This window comes from Anser cygnoides, chromosome Z, assembly GCF_040182565.1.
Source record: "Anser cygnoides isolate HZ-2024a breed goose chromosome Z, Taihu_goose_T2T_genome, whole genome shotgun sequence".
Taxonomy (NCBI): Eukaryota; Metazoa; Chordata; class Aves; order Anseriformes; family Anatidae; genus Anser; species Anser cygnoides.
Window position 1 is genome coordinate 8,694,618 of NC_089912.1, and position 25,131 is coordinate 8,719,748.

General features: G+C 43.2%; 1 protein-coding gene across 1 annotated transcript; it reads left to right on the forward strand.

Annotated features, from left to right (window-relative positions):
- Window positions 1-24,467, forward strand: CKMT2 (creatine kinase, mitochondrial 2). The gene is made up of 11 exons (XM_013191808.3): window positions 1-367; window positions 5,975-6,047; window positions 10,051-10,223; window positions 11,418-11,616; window positions 12,835-12,930; window positions 13,415-13,636; window positions 16,007-16,092; window positions 18,091-18,214; window positions 20,802-20,936; window positions 21,310-21,435; window positions 24,233-24,467. The coding sequence occupies exons 3-11, from the start codon at window positions 10,072-10,074 to the stop codon at window positions 24,350-24,352; spliced, it is 1,260 nt and encodes a 419-aa protein (XP_013047262.3). The 5' UTR covers window positions 1-367; window positions 5,975-6,047; window positions 10,051-10,071; the 3' UTR covers window positions 24,353-24,467.
- The last annotated feature ends 664 nt before the right edge of the window (window positions 24,468-25,131 follow it).

Genomic DNA, 25,131 nt, shown 5'->3' on the forward strand with positions numbered 1-25,131 from the left:
CCCGGCCCTTCTCTTTCGGCTGTTTCTGCGTGGGCCCTTGGGGCTAAGCCCTGGCAACTCCCTGCCTGGCCAGTCGTGGGCTGAGATGAGCTCTTTCCCCCCGAGCAGTATTTGACGGATGCTGCTGCTGTCACCCAACTGCTAGGCCACATCCTCCCAGCGTCCTCAAGGGCAGCCTTGTGGCAGCAAATGTCACTCATGTAACCGAGTGAAATAGGATTGGCCGCTGCAGCAATTATTTTCGCCTCCCTCACCTCCTTTTCCCCCTCTCATATTACCTGGTCTCCTGTCAGCACACCAGATCGTTATTCCCATTACACTCTGGGCTCGCTGCAGGCAGCAGGACGTGCCTACCTTCAGCTTCAAGGTCAGTTTAACTAACTGTATTGCTTTTCTGCCTCAAATGGTAGTATTTCAAATGCGAGGGTTGTTACATATGAATTCAAAGCACCACAGGATACAGTGTAATTTGGTTATAATTTATTGATTTGTGCAACTACTTGTTGCAGCAGAAAGTGTGTCGGCTCACTGTGCAGCTGCTTCAGGTGTTGACCCTTAACTAATAGTTTAACTAAGGGAAAAATAAGTTCCTTTGCAGACATGCGTCAACAGTTCAGAGAAAACATAAATTTGAGAAGTTATTTGAGTTAGTTTGTGGCTGTCTGCGGGGATGAGGTTTTTATATTGTAAAGCAGTGTCTGATTGGTGCAGAAAGGCAAGCACTCCCAACACCACTGTTGGGCTTTGGTAGGAGAAATTGGAGGACTTGGAGACTAGGTTGGGTCTAAGGGGCCAGACCTTCAGCTGGAACGAATCACAAAGTGTGTGGTTACTGAGGGGCAGTTGTCTGGCCAATAAGAGTCCCAGTCTTTTCCATACCTCCTCTATTCATAGCAATGAATTTATGTGTATTTCTTTTTCAAATTTATTTTCTTGAGATAAGTAGATTTCTATACGTGCTCGCAGACTCATGGAATTATGAGCAGAAAGAAACTGATTTTTAGTGTTTTTTTTTTGTTTGTTTGTTTGTTTGTTTTTTGGTAGAGAAGCTCTCTGTTGTGATTAGGCACAGTTATAATGATGCCTGTGCTAACATTGCTTCTGCATTTTGGAGACTATCTTAAGCCCTGCTCAGTCAGAACAGTTCGTGTGTTGCTCAACCCAAGCTATCAGAAGCTGGAGAAAACCACCAATACTGCTTTATGAGATTTAATGTTGTAATTTATATCTTACCCTCTGAACTTCTAGAGTGATACAACCGACAAAGAGCAATGTAAGCTGTTTTCTGGGAATCTAAAAATGGTGCCTCATGCATTTAGTCACTTGTGACATTTATTGCAGATGTTTCTAAGGTGCCCGCAAAGTCCATAGAAGGGCAGAGAAAAACTTTCCACTGGCGTCTACAGGCTTTAGCTCAAGCTTGGAATGACTCAAAGGAATTACTTCTCAGAAATAACAGACCAGCCTCATTCATTACCTCTCTCTCCACCACGTGAATGTTCTGCTAACTACAGTGTTAGCAAGACCTAAACAGCTTAGCAGTTTAAGATGAGCATATACCTTACCTGTGTTTATGAGCCGGTGTGAACTTTAGCTATGACTCTGCCATTTCTCTGGAATGTCGCCCAGGGTCACATGGTGTGGCAACTAATGCCACCCATGACATGGTTCAAATATTTAATCTTGTTCTATTTCTGGAAATGTCACTGTTCAGTCTGTAACCCTTGCACCTTCTTTGCCTTCTTGGCTGAAAGCACACATGCTGCCTGGTGTGAAATTAGGGATAACCAATGCTTGTGTTCAGCCACGCTAATTCCCACCTGGGGAAATGTAGCTGGTGATGTCCTCTTTACAAGAAGTTCAAGAAAGCAAAGGGTTAATAGCAAGTGTTTGTTTGTCTGTATTAGAAGTAGCAGTAACGCTGACAATTTCCTTAAAGGGTAAAGAGGTGATTTGTGCATTCACCATAATTCACTCTCCTCCGGTGTTTACCAGATATGGATGCAACGGCTTCACCTGTGTGCAGGTCACAAGATGACCATGTGCAATGTGACACTGCTGGGGTTGTCTGAGCACCATGGTAGCTGTCGATCAACCAAATGTGAAGAACGCTCCACAGCCTCTGGTCACAGCAGCAAGGAGAGTTTTGATATGTCATGGTTCCACAGAATTGTCATAAGTGTCAAAGATATTAAATATCATGTAGTGTTGGCTAGCAACCTGGCCTATAAAAAACACATTTCTTCTGAAGAAGGACCTTCACCTTTAACAGAGGCCTTAGTCTAGGTGTGTCATGAAAAAGAAGGGATACTGGTTTTAAGACCATGAAATAGGCACTCTCCGAATTTTTCTCATCCTGAGATTCACCCTTCGGCTACCAACAGCCCCAACACCTGAAATGACACTTGCAGTCCTTTGGGTTGTTTCTCATCCAGCACCAGAATCACAGTAGTGACTTTTGCTAAGTCTTGCAGCCAGCTTTTTCTTCCATGTGGTGTGCATGGGAGGTGATACACATATTAAAATGCAGTTTTAAAAGCTGAAGATAGTCCTGTCAGGACATTAATGTTCTGAAGGCTGGCTACAGGTAGCAGAGCAAATCCTTTGGGAGAGGAGAGAGGTAAAGGCTGTGTGTGACCTAGAGGATCTTGGCCTTTCAAGACCTTCCAACTTTTTGCTGATTCACTGGCCATCAGTATTGACAGCTCATGGAATATTGCTTTGGAAAAGGCAACTCCAGTTTGAATTCATTTGCCCTCGATGGTGCAGATGTGTAGAGATCAGGAGCGATGCTGCTCAGCTGTGAAGAAAAGTTGGTTTTGGAGACACTTTGTGCTACATACATGCTGTATGGCTCAGTGGCTGTTACTCTAAGTGAATGTTGCATTTATTCCTCTCTCAATTAGTCACTTCTGATCCACAAGCAGGCTTGTAAGAATTAGTGAAAGCTGTTCACTGTAGGTGTGAGCCTGTTGCATGGAAAATTCAGAGCAAGTGCTTCTGAGCCAACTGCTTTTTATTTCATTTTTTTCTGTAGAACAGCACTTTTGCATTCTCCAAGCAGTGCAAGTACGAATGACCTTGGAAGCAAAACTTCAAAGGACTTTTTACCAGTGACAAAGTCCACTCTCAGAGCTACTGAGCTGTGTGCCAGGCTCTGTCCTTGGGCCAAAGGCATACGTAACCCTGGAGGGATACGAAAGACATCTCAAAAAGTTGTCATGAGGCAAAGCCAGTATCCAGTGTATGCACAGAATGACGCAATAAGGGTAAAATGTGTACAACATCTCGTTCAAGCATTTTGTAAAGCTGCAAGCTAGATTCAAATGCCAGGAGCCATCATTGTGTCTTGCAGCACACTTTGCTGATAAGACAAAAAAAGACCCTTCCCTGCCTCTTACCCATAGGAAACCCACATGCTGCTGGATACCAGCTGAGGCATGTACATCTTATGCTCCCCCTTCAGCAGTCAAAGGATGCCCAACCGTGGGCACAGCTGAAGGCCATGCTATCTGCAAAGGAAAGGAGGGCAGACGTGCTGTGAGTGCTGGGTGACAGTGACCATAACCCTGTGGGTTGTACAGGCTGGTCCTTCTGACCATGGCAAGGAAAAGCAGGATGTAACTGACTTGAACAGGACCAGTGCACCAAGGCCAGCGACCCTGGCAAGCTACTCTCACAGCAGTTGGTGAGACAAGCCCGACAGCAATGCCATGGGCAGTGAATGCAGGTGCACCTGCAGTTACAGCGCAGGTTGGCTCGGTGGTGCTCGTGAGGCCCAGAACGCATACAGGGCTCCAGATTCATCACAGGCTTAGACAGAGGCAGCTCAATACAGATCAATTCCCTGAATATTTCTAACACAATGTGCTGAAATCCCTGACAAGTCAGTGAGGAAGAAGCTGTCTGACTCTTAACGCACCTACCCATTCTGTTGTGGAAGAACAGTGTTATTATTATCCAAGAGCCATATGAGTGGCAGAGACCTGAGATCTCATGCTATGAATCCTAAAAATGTCTTTAAAATATATAAAGTATCCTCAAACAAGCCAAAAAAGTGTTGTGTTCAATACCATAGAAATTAGACCTCATTTGGACAACTGAAGGAATGTTCAGAAAGTAAAAAACACAGTGCTAGCTTAGATCCATTTAATTCTGTCTTGTGTTACCAAAATAAAGTCCGAATTCACATGTAGCTTGTGGTGCATTGAAAGAACACAAAATTACTGCAACCTTGGTGCAGTTATAAATGAATTAGCAGAGAAATTATCTTTGAGTAGAAATCCGTAAATGATGATTGGGACCTGTTTAAACGTAATTTATTAGTACAGACAAAATCCCACAACAGAGGTGATTTTTTTTTTCTGGTTACTGAGAAGTGCTCCTGCTTATGGGGAAAGCAAAACAGTAAAAAAACAGAGGGGTAAAAACTTCATCAGACGCAGTTCCTGCTGTTGCAGATGACTGCTTCACACAGTCATGCTGGGTGTCGTTCTGTGCTGACACCTGTCTCAGAAGTTGTTCCCTTGCTTCTCTGACCCCAGACCACACCTGCAGAGCACAAGAGCCAAGGGGTGACTCATAAATGTGAAAACATGGTAGAGCAATGATGGAGAGACATCAAAAGAGAGATAGATAGTGACTTCTGTAGAGTTCCGTGCTACACACAGAAAAAATAATTAGGAGAAATCTCTACAAGAAGCTGATAAAACTTATTGCAAAGGGCAGTGAAGAGGAACAACTGCAGGCATGAAATAAGATATGAGCTGTATTTATTTTTAACTCGGGCTGATTAACTTTTGGAATGCCTTCATCTTCTCCAGCCTGTTGGATGCTCTCCTGATGCAGGTGCCTTCCTTCCTGCACACCTCAGCAGCTCAGGAGAGCTCTCGATTCTTTTTCAGGGGTTAGAACAAGGAATCCTTCTGACCTTGAAAAATGACCCTTTCCACTTCCCAGTTGTGCTATGATAGCATTGGAGCATCTGTGAAAGAATGGATCTCGTATCAGCAGCAGCACAAGGGAAGACTGTCAGTAAACAACACCTTCTGCAATGCCTCAGTCTCGGATAATTGCCATTCTCTGAATCCACAGAGGTGGTGATGGTGTAAATTCATTGTTAGTGCACGCTGACATATTCTGTGGGGGAAAAAAAAAAAAACAGCAACAAATGAATCTGTTCAGGATGTGAAGTCACGCTGAGCAAATAATTTTGAAGAAAATTTCATTAGTTGGGGACCATTCTGTTCAGATGCTTTCAGAATGGACCTTTCTTGAAATTTTGTTTTGAAGCAATGCATTATTTAGAAATTGCGCAATTTTAAAGGAGAAAAAAAAATCTGAAACAAAACATAGTGTCTTAATTTCCTGTCAAATAAAGTGTCTTGCTCATTGTGCCACCTCATTATTAAAAAGCTCTTTGCCTTGATTGCTGCTTTTGCCCACCAAGTGTTTACATCAGTCTGTTTGTGCTGTTCTGACTGCCTGTGGAGTACTCGCGTAAAAATAACACTTTATGTTATTATTATATATCATAACAACGTTATAGGTTGGTCCCGCAGCATTACACGCTTTTACATTCAGAACAATAGCCCTCCCTTGCGACAGGAGCTGCATATTCAATTAGGAGTTTTTGACAGACAGACTGTAGATCCCTGTAGCACTGATCTTTTCCTTCTCTCCCGCATGAAACTCCAGCCTTCCCTTTGCATTCAGCAGCCACAACCGGTGGTCCCTGCGACAGCAATGCCCTGCTGAGGAGCAGTCACCGTGCCCAAGGATGTGACGGGGTCTGAAGGCTGGGGCTGGCTGCTGCAGACACCCAATTCCTGCCCACTGTGCTGCCAGCTCTGGGGAAGGAAGCATTAGGATGCAGTGTGCTGGGCTTACGATGTACCAAGAGATGTGTGGATAACGTTGTTCTAAATTTAAATAGCCTGTCTCAATCTGTTTGTTTTCTTTTTTTTTTTTTCAGGTAGTTAACCTACGCAGTCTGTGGCAGCTCCAGTGTTGGAGGCTTTAAGAGCTCTTAGAGGAGCATTTGTCAGGTAATGTACAGCCTGCCTCGGGGAGGGAGAAGTCTTTTCCATGACCCAACAGGGCAATAATGTCCTGGAGAATAGGGACACACAATGGACAACAACAAGGCCAAGAAAACAGCCCGCAGACACACACTCCTGTGCCTCACCCGGCTGTCTAAATACACAATGCACAGGACTACTCTAGTTTAATCAGGTGTATGGGCCAGATTTGTCCCTTAAAGTGATACGGGATTAGGAAGGTCACAAAAAATCCCATCTGGTGGAGACTCTGAGGTGTGCCTGGGGTTGCTGAAGTGATGGTGTCACCATCGGCAAGGGGATGCTGTCAGGGCTGGTGGTTTTCAGGGCAGGATTTTGACTGTCAGCCAACTCCTTGCAGTAGGGATAGTTTCTGTGAAACAGAACTGTAAATTCATGGTGCTGTTATGAAAATACATCCTTTGTTTCTGAGACACTGAGGTATAGCACTAATAGTTCTCCACAAATTAGTCATAATATTTCCAGAGTGTGGGATGGAGACGATACACTGCAAAAAGGCACAAGCACCATCTGCTAAATACAGAGACACGAAAGCAGTACAAAAATTTCCACCGTGAACCTGATACTTGGTTGTGATTTGCAGTCAAACCATCTCCCACTGTGTTTTTTCTTGCAGCTGTGGGAGCCTCTCCTGCAAAATGAATGCACTGATGGAGTGGAGCCCCTCCCAGAGAAGGGCCCACTCCTGCCCCAGCCCCACACAGCACATCTCTCGTGCGTGCTGGTGCTGTGCATCCCGAGGACTTGGGTAGCTGAGGAGCTCACCATGTGCTCCTCATGGGGAAAGGAATATGCCCTCCTTGGGTGGTCTCTTGCCCTAGTTCTGTTCGAGGGAAAGTCTCACAATGAAAAAAAAACTGCAACTTCTGTCAGTCAGATGGCACCTCTCTCTGGAAGGAAGGTTAGATCAATGTTGTGTATCAGAGGAATTGAGGACACAGGATAACAAAATTCAGGTATAAAATATAAAATTATTTTTAAGAGATAAAGGCCCTGAAAAAAAACACCTCTTAAACCCAAAACACATCCAAGTTTCTCATCTCACGTAGGTGAATTAAGTGCCAAGTAGACACTGCTTTGCAACAGAAAACCATGCAAAGCAGGTCAGAAGGTCTGTCAGAAAAGATGGAGGTGCAGCATTGCAATTGTCCTTAGACAGGAGTGGAAAAGGTAAATAATTACTGGGTTTGCAGCTAGCTAACCCAGATCTTCATGGAAATTACTGGAAATTAGAACACTTGAGTTCATTGAAAAGAAAGCCAAGTACTTTCAGGTGTTTAATTTAACCGCTGAAAGAATGTTAAAGAAATTATACAAAGAACTGCATTTTTTAAAACCTTGACAAAACAACAGAAGCAGCTTATCCTGGGGGAAAGTTCCTGTCTCCTTGTAACTCTTCCTTGTCAATTTCCCAAAACAGACTTGTCAGAGTGCAGTTTTAAGAAAAAGTTTTCTTCAGTGACACAAATTGTAATTTGTGTCATTTATTTAAATAGGACATACATCTTCCTCAGAAACCCACAGTTACTTGCAAAACCAGTTGCATTCTGATACTGTGAAGAAAAAACATTCATTCTTTTCCTCAGACTGTCACAGAACATGCCATTTGCTCTGCTAGAATGAGAGATTCCCTGTACTTCAGACATAATCATAGAATCACAGAATCACAGAATGGTTTGTGTGGGAAAGGATCTTAAAAAATACCTAATTTGAACACCCCTGCCATGGGCAGGTTGCTCAAACCTGGTCTTAATCCCAAGGCCAAGGCCATAGCTGAAGTCTGAACATGTTACTGGGAATAATGAATTAATCAGGCACACAGATTCCTATGAGGTATTTTAAACCTGGGTAATCTTGCTGGCATTGCTGCGTGTCCCTGCGCCACTGCAGCAAGGCCCCTGATTTTAGCATCCATTACGTTCATTCCTATTTTAGGTCTTTGTGCAGGATGTGTGGTACAACGGCAAATGAGAGTCTCTCTTTATCTTGAAGGAGGAAAGGTCTCAGTTTCTTGAGAGGCTGTGAGTCAGAAACAGCTACTTATAACGTACTTCTGCTAGTAACACCTTTTGTCTTAAAAAAGTCAATTTATTTGGGTTTCTCCAGACAAATTTGCTGTTCTGAAACCAATCGGTATAGTTACCTGATAGGTACAGAGTATTTCTATAAATTTTCATAGTATTCCAAGTATTAAAAATGACTATAGTGATCCAAAGCAGTGGACTGCACAGACCAGTGGCCATAGGTGGATGCTCAGAGGAGAACAGAGCCAAGGAATCATAGAAAAGAATCACAGAATCATCAAGGTTGGAAAAGACCTCCAGGATCATCTAGTTCTACTGTCCCCCTACCATGAATATTACCTACTAAACCATGTCCCTAAGCATCACATCCAAGCTTTACTTAAATGCCCCCAAGGACGGTGACTCCAGCACCTCTTTGGGCAACCCATTCCAATGTCTGACTGGAATTTCTGAGAGGAAATGTCTCCTTGTTTCCAATCTAAACCTCCCATGGCACAACTTGAGGCCATTCCCTCTAGTCCCATCACTAGTTACCTATGAGAAGAGGACAACCCCCAGCTCCCCACAACTTCCTTTCAGGTAGCTGTAGAGAGCAATGAGGTCTCCCCTGAGCTTCCTCTTCCCCAGACTAAACAACCCCAGTTCCCTCAGCCGCTCCTCACAGGACTTGTGCTCCAGGCTCTTCCCCAGCTTTGTAGCCTTTCTCTGGATACGCTTCAGCACCTCGATGTCCTTCTTGTACTGAGGGGGTCCAAACAAAGCACTCGAGGTGCGGCCTCACCAGAGCAGAGTACAGGGGGATGATCACCTCCCTGGTCCTGCTGGCCGCACTATTCCTGATACAAGACAGGATGCTGTTGGCCTTCTTGGCCACCTGAGCACATTGCTGGCTCATGTTCAGGCGAGAATCGACCAACACCCCCAGATCCTTTTCCTCTGCACAGCTTTCCAGCCACTCTGCCCCAAGCCTGTAGCATTGCATGGGGTCATTGTGACCAAAGTGCAGGACCTGGCACTTGGTTGCCAGAGCATCACATTGTATGTGATGCTCCTTGATAAAAAGCTCCCACAGCTTCCAGCTGTTTTCACCTCAGGGAATTTTGTTAACCTGTTTCATTTTGTCTGCTTAGTGCCCAGTTAATCTCTATTCCACATGCTTGACCAGTCTCACACTGAAGCCATGCACACTGCCTGTACCCACATAATCTCTTCTGAGAAGGAGTTTTATCAGTCTTTGACCACTGGTGTAGAGAGCTACCTACCTCCTACCCCCCTTTTCTTTTCTTTTTTTTTTTTTTCCCTCCAATTTGATAGAGCGTGTCCTTATATTGGAAAAGGCAGTGAAGAGTTGGCTCCCATTTCCCATGCCTGTCAGGATTTTCAGTTCTCAAGCATATTAAGCACCCCTTCCATTGGTAAGCTGGATGATCTCTAGCCTACTCCAACTTTATATCTATGGGAGAAAAAGCACAAAGTGCTTAGCAGGTCACATTAGCCTGGAAAAGGCACAGGAGTTTGTGGTTTCTGTAGGTGACGGCACTGAAGGGAACTTTGCTAGTGCTACATCCCATCACATGTGACTGTAGCACTCGGTACCTTCCTGTTCCTTTCTGGCCACTGAAAAGATGTCTTCAGCTTACAAGTTGTTGCTGTGAAGCAAGCTAAAGGATTCAAGTATAGCCCTAAGTCATTAAAAGAATTAAAATATTCTGTTTTAGAGTTGTGTGCTCCATACAGTACTAAAAACCAATTGATTTCTACCTCTACCAAAGGTACATATATAGAGAAACCATGAACGCTGACCATTTGTCTGAACACATTATTTCAGTGCAAACCCATAATAAAGATAATTTGCTTCCTCTAATGGGCTGCTGTTAAAAATGTTTTTCTGTCATTTGCACCATGTGAGGGCTTTTGGGCTGATCCCAGGCTGCCTTCTCTTCCAGAGATCATCACCTCTGAGTGGGATGGCTGGCACTTTCTGTCGTCTCCTGGCTGGCCGTACAACCGCTGCACTCTTCGCAGCGGCTGGCACGGGGGTGCTCACCACCGGGTACCTCTTCAACCAGCAAAATGTGAAGGCTGCTGTTCAAGAGAAGCGGAAGCTTTTCCCTCCCAGGTGGGCGCTTTGAGCTAGGTGTCACGTTGGGCACCACGCAGGAGGAGTCCTCATGCAGCCACCCGGTCTGTGCGTCCAAGGAATGATGATGACCTGACAAACGGCACCCTTTCCTGGTCACCCCAGTTTTAGGTAGCACCAACAGTGGCTCTCAAGACCGGAAAGCAGGGGTGTGTGATAGTATCAACACTCAGAAAAAACAAACAATGGCAAGCCTAAATAAGGCTTCAAGCTTTTGGCAAAGCACTAAATTAGTCCTTATTTTATCTCATCAGTTGTCGAATGCTTTGCAGCACCGACGGGACTGGCTGATTGTACAGACTCTACCATTGGGAACTGTGAACATATTTTCACTATGCAAGTAACAAAGAAATCTCCTGTGTACTTGAAATATTTCTAATTCTGTTACAAACTGGTTCCTTATTATTAGAAACTAACTACAGACCTTCTGTGTAGGTTGACTTTGCTGGCCATATTTGTGAGAAACAATGTGGATCAGGCTTTGGCAGACTAGTGAATAACACCTTAGTTTAAATTCTTATAGAAATAATAGTGTTGTGCATAAGGCAAATTATTACAAGGTAGATGGGGTCTGACTCGATTGCAAAAATGTCTTCCTAAAGCATATTGTCATTTTCCCTGGCTGGAATACGATGCAGCTGTATGTAAGTAATAATAATGCCATTACAATGCCAGGTATTATGGATGAGTTAACTTCCCTGCTGACATAGACCAGACAGCCCCACTCATGCCCATCACTGACAAGCTGCAAGAGCACCTTGGCTCAGAATTGCAAACCCTTCTTCAGCTACATTTAGTTCCCTTCCTACTCAACAAAACAATGTTATAGCTTGTTTATTTCTGACTCGGAATGTCTTAACAGAGACTTGATGGGATTCAATACACGTTCAAAGCTCACTGGGATTCACTTTCCTGGATGCCCCAGGTAGAAGAAAGATGCAATTGCCAGTGTGGTTGCCCATCCAAGCACAGTCTGGGGTATTTGGAGTGTCCTGAATGTTCCTCCCCTCCTAAAATTCGATGCAATGTATAAACCAAGAACTAATTATGCTTTTAAACCATGCTGTGTGCTCTGTATCTCATGATCCCTTTAATAGATCCATAAGTTACCAAGGATCACTGTTTAAATTTTTGGTGTTAATTGTTTTTTGTTTTTTGTTTTTTTCACTTCAGCGCTGACTATCCAGATCTTCGCAAACACAACAACTGCATGGCTGAGTGCCTCACTCCAGCCATTTATGCTAAGCTAAGGGACAAGATGACTCCCAATGGCTACACCCTGGACCAGTGCATCCAAACCGGGGTGGACAATCCTGGCCATCCTTTCATTAAAACTGTGGGCATGGTGGCAGGTGATGAAGAATCCTACGAGGTAAAATATTTTCATAACACTATCACATTTGTTTCTTTTTTTTTTTTTTTTTTATGCTGTAGTTCCCAAGAGCTCATTAGATGAACAGTAATTCCTGGCAGGGTATGTGCTCCTAAGATAAATAGTATCCCAGAGAGTATATATGTAGCATGCCATGTGCATAAAGACAGTGTTTTCCCTACTCTTCCACATTAGGAAATGTGCAGACATGAGGCATTGCTACAGGTACCCTCTCTATTGCAGTCAAAGCTAATAAAATGCAGCTGCTTGGGAGCAATACTCTACCTGCCTCTAGCAACTGCCCTCCTTCCTACTACTAAACTTAGTTTATGAGAAAACTATGCAACCCTGAGACACACAAAATGAAGGTAATGTGGAAACTGCATTGTGGAACAGCTGAGGCAGAACTGAAATTAAAACATCTGGGAACTGCCAGACACCTTTAAGCTACAGATATTGGATCATGACAAAAGCATAACATAGACAGCATTAGGATGAACAGGGTTATTTAATTCCAAAATATTAAGAAGACTAGGGAAAAAGAAAATCCTTGTTTGAAAAATCTTTGTTTTTATTGAAGTCAATGGTCTCCTTCCTTCAGTCTACCGCACTATGTTACCTGTTATTATACAGTTTCTTAACAGTAGCCTAAATGCTGGGCTGCTGAGTCTGGGCTGGGACTTCTGGCATTCTGGGTCATCAGCTCCTGTGGTTCAGTTTTCTCCTTTAGATGTGGTGACTGCCCTGAAAAACTTCCAGGGTTACTGCTCCAAGACTGAATGGAGGCGTGGTTGTGGCCACTGCTGATACACACGAGCCAAGGGGCTCTAATGAGGACCATGGTATCACTGCACGACCTAAAAGCAGGAGGCAAGCTGTCAAGAGACTCTGTGTGTTCTGGTTGGTAATGCATCCTGAAACCCAGTCTGGTTGCCACCATGTCCAGTGCCTGCCCATGGCATCTAGAGTAGGCTTGTAACTTAACTAATGTGCAGTTGCACCTTCATTTTGCTGTGAGGATGAGCAACCACTGTAGAGCACTGTCTAGGTCAAAATGACCCTTTCCTTTCATATTTACCTTTGTCAGCATTTGCAAAGCCCCCTTTTTGTCTGTCACCCAGGGTCCCATGCCAGGGGGGTTCTCCTGTGTCTGAGGCTGGCGCGTTTAACTGTTTCTGTGATGCTGCAGACTCTTTCTAGATTCTCTTGGCTCCATAGGTGTTTGCTGAGATTTTTGACCCTGTCATTAAAGCGAGACATAATGGCTATGATCCACGCACAATGAAGCATCACACTGACCTGGATGCATCCAAGGTAGGACTGAAATAAAATTATGAGGAAATAAAGGTTTAGGGCTGCTTCTTACAATTATGATATTGTATGTAGTATTTCTTCTTTGCTGCCTAATGTTTCCTTCATTGTTCCACTGCTCTGTGATTTAGCATCTTCTTGGGTTTTCCCCTTTCAAAAGATCTTCCATACCTGGCCTCCTGTCTCTGCCCATATCCATGTTTCAAAAAACCACTCAGGTCCCTCCATGGCGGGGCCATAAAGGACCGGCTGGTTACTCCACCACATTCTTTCAGCCAAAGAAACTGATTGTTCCTAAAAAACCGTCCTACTGTCTGAAGCTTTGAGGGGCTCGTGGTACCCTGACTATGAGTGATATCATGGGAAAGTTGAGATCCCCGGGCAGAAAGATGTCCCTCTTTCCGTAGGATGGCATTTTTCCTTCAGTGGTGGAGTACAAAATGAGGCACAGTGTGAATTAAAAAGTAAAATAAAATTCTTTCCTCAGATCACCCATGGTCAGTTTGATGAGCACTACGTCCTCTCATCACGTGTGCGCACTGGACGTAGCATCCGTGGCCTCAGCCTTCCTCCTGCCTGCACTAGGGCAGAGAGGAGAGAGGTGGAAAACGTTGTGGTCACCGCCCTCTCTGGGCTGAAAGGAGACCTTTCTGGAAAGTACTACAGCTTGACCAACATGTCCGAGAAGGATCAGCAGCAGCTTATTGATGTAAGTATAGCTCCGGTGCTGACACCATCTTCTCTTACCCTCATTTATTTTTATCCTTTGGGGTACATGCTTTCCTGTGTAGCTAAGGACAATAATCACAGCATTAACCCAGTAGTCAATGGCCCAGGAATATTTTTAACATAATGGTAAATCATCCAGCATTTGTGTTTTGGCAAAAATACATACTATCCAGGTCCAACATGTGGAATTCCAGATATTCCAGATAGCAAGCTCTGTGTCAAATCAAATATACGTGGCTACTTCCACCTTTTTTTTTTTTTTGGACAAAAATTGAGTAAATTCAGGAGTTTTTCTTGGTCATTTCCTTAAGCAAAGATTGATATTTTCTGTATTAATAACCATACTAACTAAAAATGTTACCTACTACTTTGAGATGAACATTGCATATTATCTGTAGTCTAGACTGTTGGAGTGGGGAGTTCTGGTTATAATTTCTCTATGTCAAGACTACACAAATTCTAATTTCCCCAGAATGGTGATAGCCAACTGCACCCCACTGACCTTTTCCCAGTCCTGGAACTGTGTTCAAGGACTTAAAGGATCAGGTCCACAACAATAGTTTTGTCACACAGATGAAAATACAAGGATTTTCACCATGGATTTTGTCTCAGCATGTCATTGTTCAATTACTGCAGAGGTGTTTGAGATAAACAAAGTGTCCAAAGTGCTTACCTGGCAAAAATGGGCAACAGGAAGCTATCCTGAAAATCCATAACGATGATTCATGTTTGGACTGTAGAAATTACAAAAATCTAAAAGATTGTTAAAAAAAAAAGAACATTGAATGTGCATTTAAAAATATTCAAAAGAAGGGCCGTACCCTGGTAACTATATTCATGACACACTAATTCATAACATAACATCAACCAAAAGGCAGTTGATGAAGTATCATAACTATTTAAAACTATGAAACTAGGTGTTATGACCTGGATTAACCAGGAGTTAAGAATTGAAGTAAGGTCAATAACTTTTTAAATTGAGTGTCATTGTTGTTACGTTTATGGACAAAATGTTGGTTACCATTGTAGGTTACCAACGTATATTTATAAAATTCAGGGCACTGAATATTGTGACCCCAGATTCCATCTTTTACTCATACAATTGCTTGCTCCCTTCAGTGTTTTAGGACCTCAGAACTCCAAGGTTCCTTAGGGCTTGCTGCCAGCCTTTAACAGGCACTGTTCAATCTCTGTAGGATCAAATCAGTGCCAGCTGAATGGTACTCAGCACTGAAGGCCATCAGTACATTGCAGATTGGGCCCTTATGCACATAAGGGGAAGTAATGGTGCTCAGCTTTTTCTTGCAAAAGGAGGAATTTTTCTCCCAAACAAACGGGCACAGTGGAGCAAACCAATGAAAGAAATGTTGTGTCCCTGTGGTGAGCAAAGAGAACCCTATGTCTTTTTTTCCTGAATGGTTGGGGTTCTGGCTGCATCATGCCCATCACATGGTATTCAAAGATGAAAGTCTTAAATACTCCACTGATGAAGAAAAGAAAGTAAGGAAAAGTAAAGCTTATCAGCTTCTCCACCATGTCATATTTATTCAGGATAGCTTGCCTCGCTGTTCTTAATAAAACTCTAGGGGAAGAAGAAGAAGAAAAAAATATTAACAGTATTTGATATGGCAGTGTTTGAGGAATTAAGAACTAAAAATTTTTCAGCACACACATGAAAATCTTATTTGCTTTGAAAAAAAAAAAAGAAACTTTGCTCAGTTAAAAAAGTAAGACTAAATGATTCGAAATGTGGCAAGTTGGTGGCACACCAAATACTACATTTATTAACTCAGAAATGGCATCACTGCTGAGGAGCAGAACAAGTCCATGATGCCAAAGGGCAAGCCCAGCATGGGCATAATTCCTACCCCGACTTCCTGCTCTGAGTACAGTGCTAAACCCCCGTGCTGCAGAGATCTCATTGCAGACCTAGCACTGGGTATTCTGCAGCCTTTAAGGACTGTTGCCTTCTCCTACAATGAAATTCATCTGTATGCAGAGAGCATCTCTGGTTCCAGCCATCCATCCTCGCAGAGTTTCCTCTGCCATTTGTGTGTGTTAGGTCCCACCTCCCACTCCTCCCTGTGCTTGAAAAGTGTTTTCTGGCAAAACACTGTCAGATTACCAATGCCAGTGAGAACCTGCAAGATTCAGGCAAATTGCTGGGTAATATGCTTTTAATTTCCAGAAAGAACCAGGTTCACAGAATGTGCTATGTGATTTACTTGTACATTGATTGCCTTCAGGCAAAATGCATTGAGACAGCGTTATACTGAATAAACTTGAATTATTTTATTTTTTTTTCTCTTTTTCTCTTTCTCTCTCTCTTTGGCCCCATTTTGGTGTGCAGGATCATTTTCTCTTTGACAAGCCAGTGTCTCCTTTGCTAACATGTGCTGGGATGGCTCGTGACTGGCCAGATGCCAGAGGAATCTGGTACGTTGTGTGGCATGCAGAAGTGTGTGTTGCATTTTAAAGATTGTATTACTAGTCTCATTGCTTGTCCTGACGTTGTAGCCACTCTGTTCTGATCCTCACAGCATGCTCAGTTTGCTTTTAAAAGATGGCAATACAGCTGCAGGACCCTGCATCGCAGGCTCCTGTCTCCCCTCCTGTCTCCCCAACCTAAAAAAGTAACACTTTCGCTCCAAATAAACTGGACAAAGATGAGATACAGCAGAAGCTGAATTTCCCGTCTTATTCTAGGTCTGTTCCTTCTTTCACAACACACTTGATGTATTTTGTGCCCAAACAGAATATTTTCTAGGGAGAGAATGGGAAGAATAGGCCCCAAATCTGTGCACACAGTCTAGAAGATAATGGGGGGAGCCTGGGCAGTGCATTACATCTACATCCATCCTAGTATATATATGGAGAATACTGGATGTTTTAATTTTGAAAAATTAGGCAAAAAGGACTCTGTGAAGTCATCTTATCTCCTTGTTCTAGGCAGGTTCAGAGTCTTTCAAAGAGGTTTGATTTTTATGTGGGGAAAAAATATCTGTTCTCCAGGCAAAACTGGCTGGTGTTCAGAAGCACATCCAGTGTTACTGTAACAAGCTAAAGCTGCTTTCTGTTGGGGAGCAGGCACTGTGAAACCTGACCACCCATGAAACCTGATGACCTGCTGGAAATCACAAGGATTTTTTATTTCAAGGAACTTCAGCTTGGTTCCCTGGTCTCCATTTAGATCCGAGGAAGAGGTTTGCTCTAGGAAAATGATAAATTTGAGGCTTGCCATTTGCTGTTTCTACAAACAAAAAGAAAAAATACCAGCCATGTAGATACTATCCAGTGATCTGAATGCAACAGACCTGGTTTGGGCTTGTTTTACATGTGAAATAACAGGTAGAATGGAAGTAAAAAATAAAATAGTATGATTGGAAAGTATTTCAGTGAGTCAAATTGGGAAACATACCCTTCTTCTGCAAGAAACTGTTGACTAGAGGCATTCATAGTTTGGAATTTGTTTTTCTTAGAAAGCCTGAGATCCCGTCCTTGTTTTGTGCTGCAGGAATATTCCCCCCAAGCTCTGCAGCAGTGAAGGCATGGTTGAAAGCCACCCATCCCACAGCAATGGGAAGAGGTCACTAATTACAGGGGAGCTGAGTAAGGCCGACATCAGCCTCTTTAAGAAAGCCTACCCTAAATATTTGTATGTGACTGAAAATGAAGTTGCTGGGCTTCGGGTGACTCTAATGTCAGGGCACAGGATGTTCACACCTGATCAGCTTTATGTTGGCAGAATACAAGCTTATAGTCAGGCCTAGTGAACCTCATCTTCCAAATTTCATGTGTTTCAACCTTGCTGATATTCCAGTATTTGTACAAATGAGGTTGATCATACCAATCAGCTCGTACATGCTGCAGGAGATGCTGTAGTGAAAGACAGAGAAAGTAGAGGAAAGCCAGGAAAAGTGACCTCAGGTTTGACCCTGCACTTCACAAACCTAGACACAAGGGATCTGTTTGAAGCACGAGTGGGTAATTTCAGGCATCTGTAGCTTGACTGACAAGCCAGCATCTCCAATGCAGTATCCACGTCCAACATGTAACTTGACTGATGCAGCCATCCAGTGCAAACAAGAGACGCAGCGGGCTCTGGGATTTGACTGAGAGAACACAACGAAGTGAGGACATAGTGCTAGGCCCCCAGCAGCATGTGAGTGTCAGGGGCTTTTCCTAGCTGTGCAGTTTTCTAAGATTGATAAGAAAATGTCCCCACTGATGGCAGATGCAGGGCTGGTCTTCTCCCCTTGCTGCGCTCAAGCTGGAGCGCACACATTCCTCCTGGCTCATCCCTAACTCTGCAGAACAATGTCATGTTGCTGCAATTAGCCTCCCCACAGTCTCAAAAGTCTGTGGTAAAGCTGAGGATAGTGAGAATTGTTTTTCAGTCTCATACTTTAAAGACACTTCTCTCCTTTCAACCAGGCATAACAATGACAAGACATTTCTCATCTGGATTAACGAAGAGGACCACACCAGGGTGATCTCCATGGAGAAGGGTGGCAACATGAAACGGGTGTTTGAAAGATTTTGCCGTGGCTTAAAAGAGGTAGTAACTCAATGAGTTTGCTTTTCCTGCCTGTGTGTTGTGGGGCTGTTGTCAGCACTGCTTACCGTGGTTCACACTAATCTGGCATCTCCAGGAGCAACAAAATGAAGTAACACCAGTCCAAACAGCAACCCACACTAGTGCAGCTAAAGAAAGAAGCAAAGGCAAATTGCTAGCTGAGCTGTAGGGAATAAATAAATGAGTAGAATAGAATAGAATAGAACAGAACAGAACAGAACAGAATAGAAAAATAAAATTGAATAGTGAAATAATAGAATAATAAAATGTATTTGTAGCTTTTGTATTACAGTCTCCAGCATGGGCTGGCTAAAGAAATATCCCTTCTTCACCACTTTGTGCCTGCAAGCTGTGGGAAACCATAAATTAAGCATTTTAAGATACAAAACCCAGTAGCCATAGCTCCTATATTTCATTCTTGTTTAGCTCCTCCTGAAGACCAAAACAGCCTTTGTGGCATGTGGGCTAGAGCAGTTTTGTCCAGACAATCCAGGTGTGGCTGCAAGATGGCCATGTTACTTAGCCCTGTGTATTGCCCTGGCACAGGAAAAAAAAAAAAGAAAAGAGTTATTTTAACAGAGAAAGATTATTTTACTTTGTCCCACATGCAGTATAGCAAAAAAGGTGCAGTGGGACAGGTGACATGGCAGAAAGCTCTTCTCCACCACCCCTGTCCACATAATTCCTGGATGGATGGCCAGAGCATAAAAAACCCTATTGGTTAAGCTATGTAAGGTTGAAATTGGCTGAAAATTGTCTCCAAGACTGTAAGAATAATGTTTTATGAAACAATTATTTCTCCCCATTGGGGTCTCTAGTCCACTCACTTCATCTGAACTGTGGAGGAACAGCATTTGTCTCCATTGCACTGCTGTTGTTCCTGGGCATGGAAATGCATTTTGGGCCAGCCTTGGACAGCTTGCTTCACTTCTCTCACCTTTGCAAAGCAGCTTCTCTGACCTCCCAGAGGCACCCCTGTCTCAGAAAATCTCCTGCACCTGTAGAGCTGACACAGCTGCGCATCCTTTCCATACCATTCACAGACCCCAGCACAGGCATCCTTAGGAAAGCTTGAGTGTGTAGTGAATTTGGGAATCTGGCAAAATGAAGCCACTTAATGGATGCTTCTTTGACATTGGGGTGGTTCACCAGGCTCTGTTAGGTTTCCAAGGCATATTCATGAGATTGAACAGTCTACAGGGGGGTGGCCCAAGTGACAGGGCTTGTGGATGCTGTTGCCAGCTTTGCCTCTGCTACTGTGCTTAGCTCACACTGAACAGAAGTTGCCCATGGACCTGGCAAAGAGAAGTGGTCAGACAGTGACCAGAGCAGGCGTCTGAGGCAGCAGATGTGGTCTGTTCCTTACCCCCAACTCTGGTGTCTGCACACAATACACAAATGATAACATGGAAGGTTTAACTTGGAAAAGACCTCCAAGATCATCAAGTCCAACATCCTACATGTCATGCAGAACACAGCATTTTCCATCTGTGCTCTTGTCCACCACTGATCCACAGCTACATGCATAATTGCATTCATGACAGAAGGCTTCTTACTGAATCAAGACCGTTCCCATTAAAAGATTACTTAAAAAAAGTCTAAATACAGTCTCATTTGTTTTTAAGACCCTGAGATACAGTAAGTTGGATCTATAACCAGAAAATCAAGCTAAAACCTCTGAAAACCTCTGAGGATGAAGGAATTAACCAGCATCCTTCTGCAGAACAGAATTATCCTCCTACACTGTGGAGATCTCATAAACATGAGCTGGTGTACATATATGATTCTCCTCTGGAAAAGGAGAACTGAGCTGAGATTGTTTGGGGATTGCAGATTTCAGCCCAGGAGGTTTAGCTGAGTGGACAGAGTTAACCTACTTAAAGGTTGTTGAACCCATGTGATTTTTCTGAGGATAGTTATTTCAGTCTACTTTCTGATCTGGTTGGAGATCTACTAACGAAAAGCATTATATGCAAGCTGTGTAGTTGTCTTATAATGGAAGTATGGCTGTAAAATTTAGGCATTTTGAAATCAAGTGTCCTCCCCCTAAGAATAATGGCATCACCATGAAAATGATGTAAAACTCACCTTTAGCTGCTTTATTTTTATGTTATTGTTATTGTTATTTTTTTTTTCTGTTCTGTAGTGCTTGAGGCTTTGTGGCTTGTGCTTTGCAACCTTGCTCCAAAAACGCGGAGGTTAGAAATGCATCGCAGAAGCCATAATGCCGACTTGAATGTATGACAGCAGGGGCTGTACCAAACCATCATAACAGGGAGTTTTGTGATAGAGTGACAAAGAGTCCACAAGCTACTGATAGTGAAAAAATGATGAATAAATCCTTGCAATATCGAGTGGAGACCTTGGTGCCTGGTGAATGCAAAAGTTCACACCAGAGACAAGCCAAACTGTACTCAGGTGTGTGTTTATGCAGCTCCCCTGGCATTAGTGGAGTTCATCATCAACACAGCCACAGGGTGAGAGGAATCTGAGCTATAAGCAAGCGTCTTAAAATGAGACATGTATACAACCCTTTCTTTTCACTTTCTCTTTTTTTTTGCCTTCACAGGTTGAAAGATTAATTAAAGAGAGGGGCTGGGAGTTCATGTGGAACGAACGCCTCGGGTATGTTCTGACTTGTCCTTCCAACCTGGGAACTGGTTTACGTGCTGGAGTCCATGTTAAGCTGCCCAAGCTTAGCAAGGTGCGTAAGTTGTGTACAAGGCCAGTGACATAAGTCAACTCCTCTGATTTATAGAGGAACAAATGATTTGTAGAGCAAAAAATGAAAAACGACAGCTCATGGAGACTGCACATCATCATCATGTGTAACAAGGTCCCAGGGATGATGCAGGACTAACTAAGTGAACTTTTATTCTGCAAATTATTGTATTTGTTATGGAAATTAACCTACTCATCAGACAGCCACCATGACAGACTGTAATCCAAGGACTGAGAAAACCACCCACCTCTGCCTGTATTTCTGGAGATGCTATTAAGTCACAGATAATATTACAAGGATTCAGCACATTACACAGGTTAAAAGGCTGTAAACACAAACCTGTTTCTTCTTTTAGGATCCTAGGTTTCCAAAAATCCTTGAGAACCTGAGGCTGCAAAAGCGTGGCACTGGTGGAGTGGACACGGCAGCTGTAGCAGATGTGTATGATATCTCCAACCTGGACCGCATGGGTCGCTCAGAGGTAAACTTTTTTTTTAAAAAAAATTATTTTTTCCTTGTTTTTTTTTTTTTTTAACAAAGATCTGTACTGTTATGAGCCAGTCTCCCTCCATCTGGGTTTGCTCTGTCCTTAGAGTCACCACCAGCCTCAGCGGAGCTATGGCAATTTCCATTTCCTGGCCCAATGGAAATGCTTACACAGCAGAAAATTACAAACACGCATTATGTGCTTGCCAAACATTCTTGTTATGGCAGTGAAATGGGCAGGGAGGGGAAAGCCCTGACCAAGCTCCACTAATGTGAACCACTGCAAAATGTCAGGGAGAGAAGTAGGGATTGTGTCCTAACCCACCCAGAGGATCCGGCACTGACAGCAAGACTGGGTCGATGTGTTGTTTTACTTTTAGCATTCAGTCCTGTGTGTTCTCCACAGTATGAGAGCAGGATGAGTTCAGTCCTTTCACTCCAGAATAATGGAGAAATTGTTGGTACCTTCCTATGTCCTGCATTCCACTGAGCAGAAGACACAAGAGAGCTGGGTTTTGATAAGGGCAAGGATATAATTGTCAGCTCTGAGTTCTCCCTGTTTGGCTGTAGGCCGTGATGAGATGGATTCATCTCTGGCACTTCTTTTGAAGTTATTTCAGTTTGAATGTGTATTTGTTGAGCCAGAGATTGGAAATGACCCTACAGTCCAGCGGTGAGGCTGCTCTCCAGGGAGACTCAGGTCCCAGACCTCATTCCAGTTTCACAGTTGAGTATTTTACAAAGCAGAACTGGTCCTTAGTGCAATTTTGCTGAAGGATGGGGAAGAAACAACAGTGGCTGAGTTACAGCCTCCTTCCACTAGCTCTTCCTGAGCCAAATCCTTATTCCAGATAATAGGCTGTAAGCCATGTCACACATCTACAGCTTCACAGATGCATTCACCCTTGGCTGCATCAAGAACAATGATATAAAAATTAACCTTCCAAGGCCCTGTAAGTCCAGTGATTTGAGGTTTTTTTCTAGTAGATAGAAGACAGAGGTTCAAATTTTCTGTCAAACATGTGTTTCGTCTCCCAGGTTAGCATTGCAATGCCTCAGTTGTGCTCAGCTGGGCAGGCCCTAGTGGGACAGGTACCTCCTGAGGACCCTTTCTCCACGAACAACACCAAGCACAACCTGGGCTTAGTTGCCAACCTGCTCGTACATGTCAGGATTTGAAGCGCAGCCTGCTCACCCTTCTAAATTACCTTGGGGGCTTTGCTGCAAGTTACAGCTCCATTGCAAAGAAGGGTGTGTGGTCCAGGTGTATTTTCCCAGACGAGCACAGCACTGAGAGGCTTTGGCAGTCTACATATGGATGCCATTTAGCACTGTTGTTGCAGCACAACACCTGCATTCAGCCTGATACTTGGTAGGCTTTCATAACACAAATACAATCCTGGCATAGAGTACTTGGATTGCACCTGGATTCAAACTGGCTCACAGTCAGCCAGCTGGCTTCCCCTTCTTGCTTGCCTTGCATGTTCAGAAGGACAGAGCCAGGCCAGGTTTTCCATGCTTTCTTACTTACATATGTCCTTAGATGTCTTGACAGTTAACAGGTGTTAGGACAGGGCATTGGAAATTTTAAGTTTCTGAGTTTGATGTAGGCAGCTAAGTTCCTGTGGACCCAGACCAAAACATACAGAAGTGAAAAGCTATTAATCTGCATTATTTTGAAAAACAGTATGCAGCAAATACATTTATTAATAACTGAAACACCCTGACGTGTGCTTTATACTAAAACAACACTAATAATACAAAAGAATTACACAGCATAACTAATTAATGAGTTCTACTGTATAAACCCTCTATAAATTGTTCCTTATATGAAGACATCCACTGAAGTCAGTGATGCCTAGCTGAAGTCAGTATAGCAAATATTCAGAGAACTAAGCCAACAGAATTGATACTATCCATACTTGGAAGATTGTGAAATCTAAATAAGACAAGCCAAACTCAAGAGGATAGAAGTGTTTTATTAGAAGACATATTTTTTCAGTTTATAATAAAATAAATTCTATTATGTGGTAAATGTGATTGCAGAATTGAACTATGTTCCCAAAGGTGTAAGATAAAATTGTTTGTATTTTTGTTTTGTTTCAGTTACTGGTCAATGAAAACATAATATGAAATTCCTGTTCTCCTGGAGGCTGCAAATTCAGGCCTCTGATTTCCCAACACAGCTGGTCTATAGCAGACAATAAAATAAACTGCTAAGCCACTGAAATGTTTCATAGTAAAAACAAATCCCTTGAAAATCAGTGATTGTCACAACAAAGAGACAATGGGATTTAGTCTTTGTACTCAGTTTTAACAAACCAGTCATTAAAGGTTGCTAATGAACCATCTCATGAAAATTAAGAAAAATCAGTGCTGTAGCTTACTGGCTGCTGTGACACTGACTGCTGCAGGGCTTGCAGTCCACAATTGTCACTGCCTGTGGAGAAAGTTTGATGGGAGCAAGGCATCTTGTACTCTTCAGCAATTTTGAAACAGGTAACAAAGACACCACTACACTCTGACATACAGAATTACAAATTTTGGTGCTGCTCTGGGCCTGATCAGCGCCAACCCCCCCCCCCCCCCCCCCCCCCCCGCCAGTGTAAATCAAGAGCACATCAGCTGAAAACAAAGGAATGGTAGATAAAGTAGAGAAGTAGAGCCAGCGCAGGTTTAGGATGATGGCCTCTTCTTCTGAAGTGTGGGTTCTAGGCCTTTCTCTATTAACAGCATTATCTAAAGCTTTTATTTCCTTTTTTTTCTCCTTTTTTTTTTTTTTCTCATCATAGGTGGAACTAGTCCAGATTGTCATTGATGGGGTCAATTATCTTGTTGACTGTGAGAAGAAACTGGAAAGAGGCCAGGACATCAAAGTGCCACCACCATTGCCACAGTTTGGCAGGAAGTGATCTGGCTGCTGATGACTGGTAATTGACAGTAGATATGGCTGTCCTTCTGACAGTCACACACTTCAGTATACCTCTGTATACATGTTCTGTGTAATAAACACTACCTGATACCTAATGTCTCTTTAGATGCCTGGTTGCACCAGCAGAATTTAGTTTTCATGCAGCTTTAGTAGGACACACCCAATATAGCCAACTTGGTGGTATACTCTTCTGTGTGGACTGCTTCCCCTTCTTTTCCTGGTTGGTGATAAGGAAAGTTCTACCCGAACAATGCAAAAACCACAAATCCTTAATTTGAGCCTGCATTTGTACTTATGACCATACTTTTGAAATCTTGCATAAGCACTTTATTTTCATCTGCAGACACACTTCTCTCCAGTGTCTGTCCATGCAGCCAAAATCTGCCAGCCTGAAGGGCAGATGCTGTGAAGCAATCATTTTTTCAGCTTTTGACACCACGGAGCTCAGTGCAGTAGGCAGCCACATGTTGCTTCAGTCTCTGAAGTCCACCACTTGACCTGTCATTAGGAGCTCAGTGCTGTCTCTGCGTGGGAGCTGTCTTTTCTCTGTGTGGGACTAGTCTGCAGACAAACTTTTTGACCATGTCATCCCAAACCCTCAGCCTTTCTCAGTCCTGGAGAATTAATCAGGTCACTTCTCAGTTTAACCTCAGCCATTACTTCTGGCCTGTGGCCATGGGTTGCAGTAAGCTGTCTCAAATAAAAACAAAACACCAGACAAAACAATTTGCTGATAATAAGCATCCAACACAAGCCTGC

What these genes read in the sequence shown, in the direction of transcription:
- CKMT2 (XM_013191808.3), top strand. Translation starts at nt 10,072, where the DNA reads ATGGCTGGCACTTTCTGTCGTCTCCTGGCTGGCCGTACAACCGCTGCA. An exon ending in GTGATGAAGAATCCTACGAG is followed by an intron (nt 11,617 to 12,834) that starts GTAAAATATTTT and finishes TTGGCTCCATAG; the next exon opens with GTGTTTGCTGAGATTTTTGA. An exon ending in TTTGCCGTGGCTTAAAAGAG is followed by an intron (nt 18,215 to 20,801) that starts GTAGTAACTCAA and finishes TTGCCTTCACAG; the next exon opens with GTTGAAAGATTAATTAAAGA.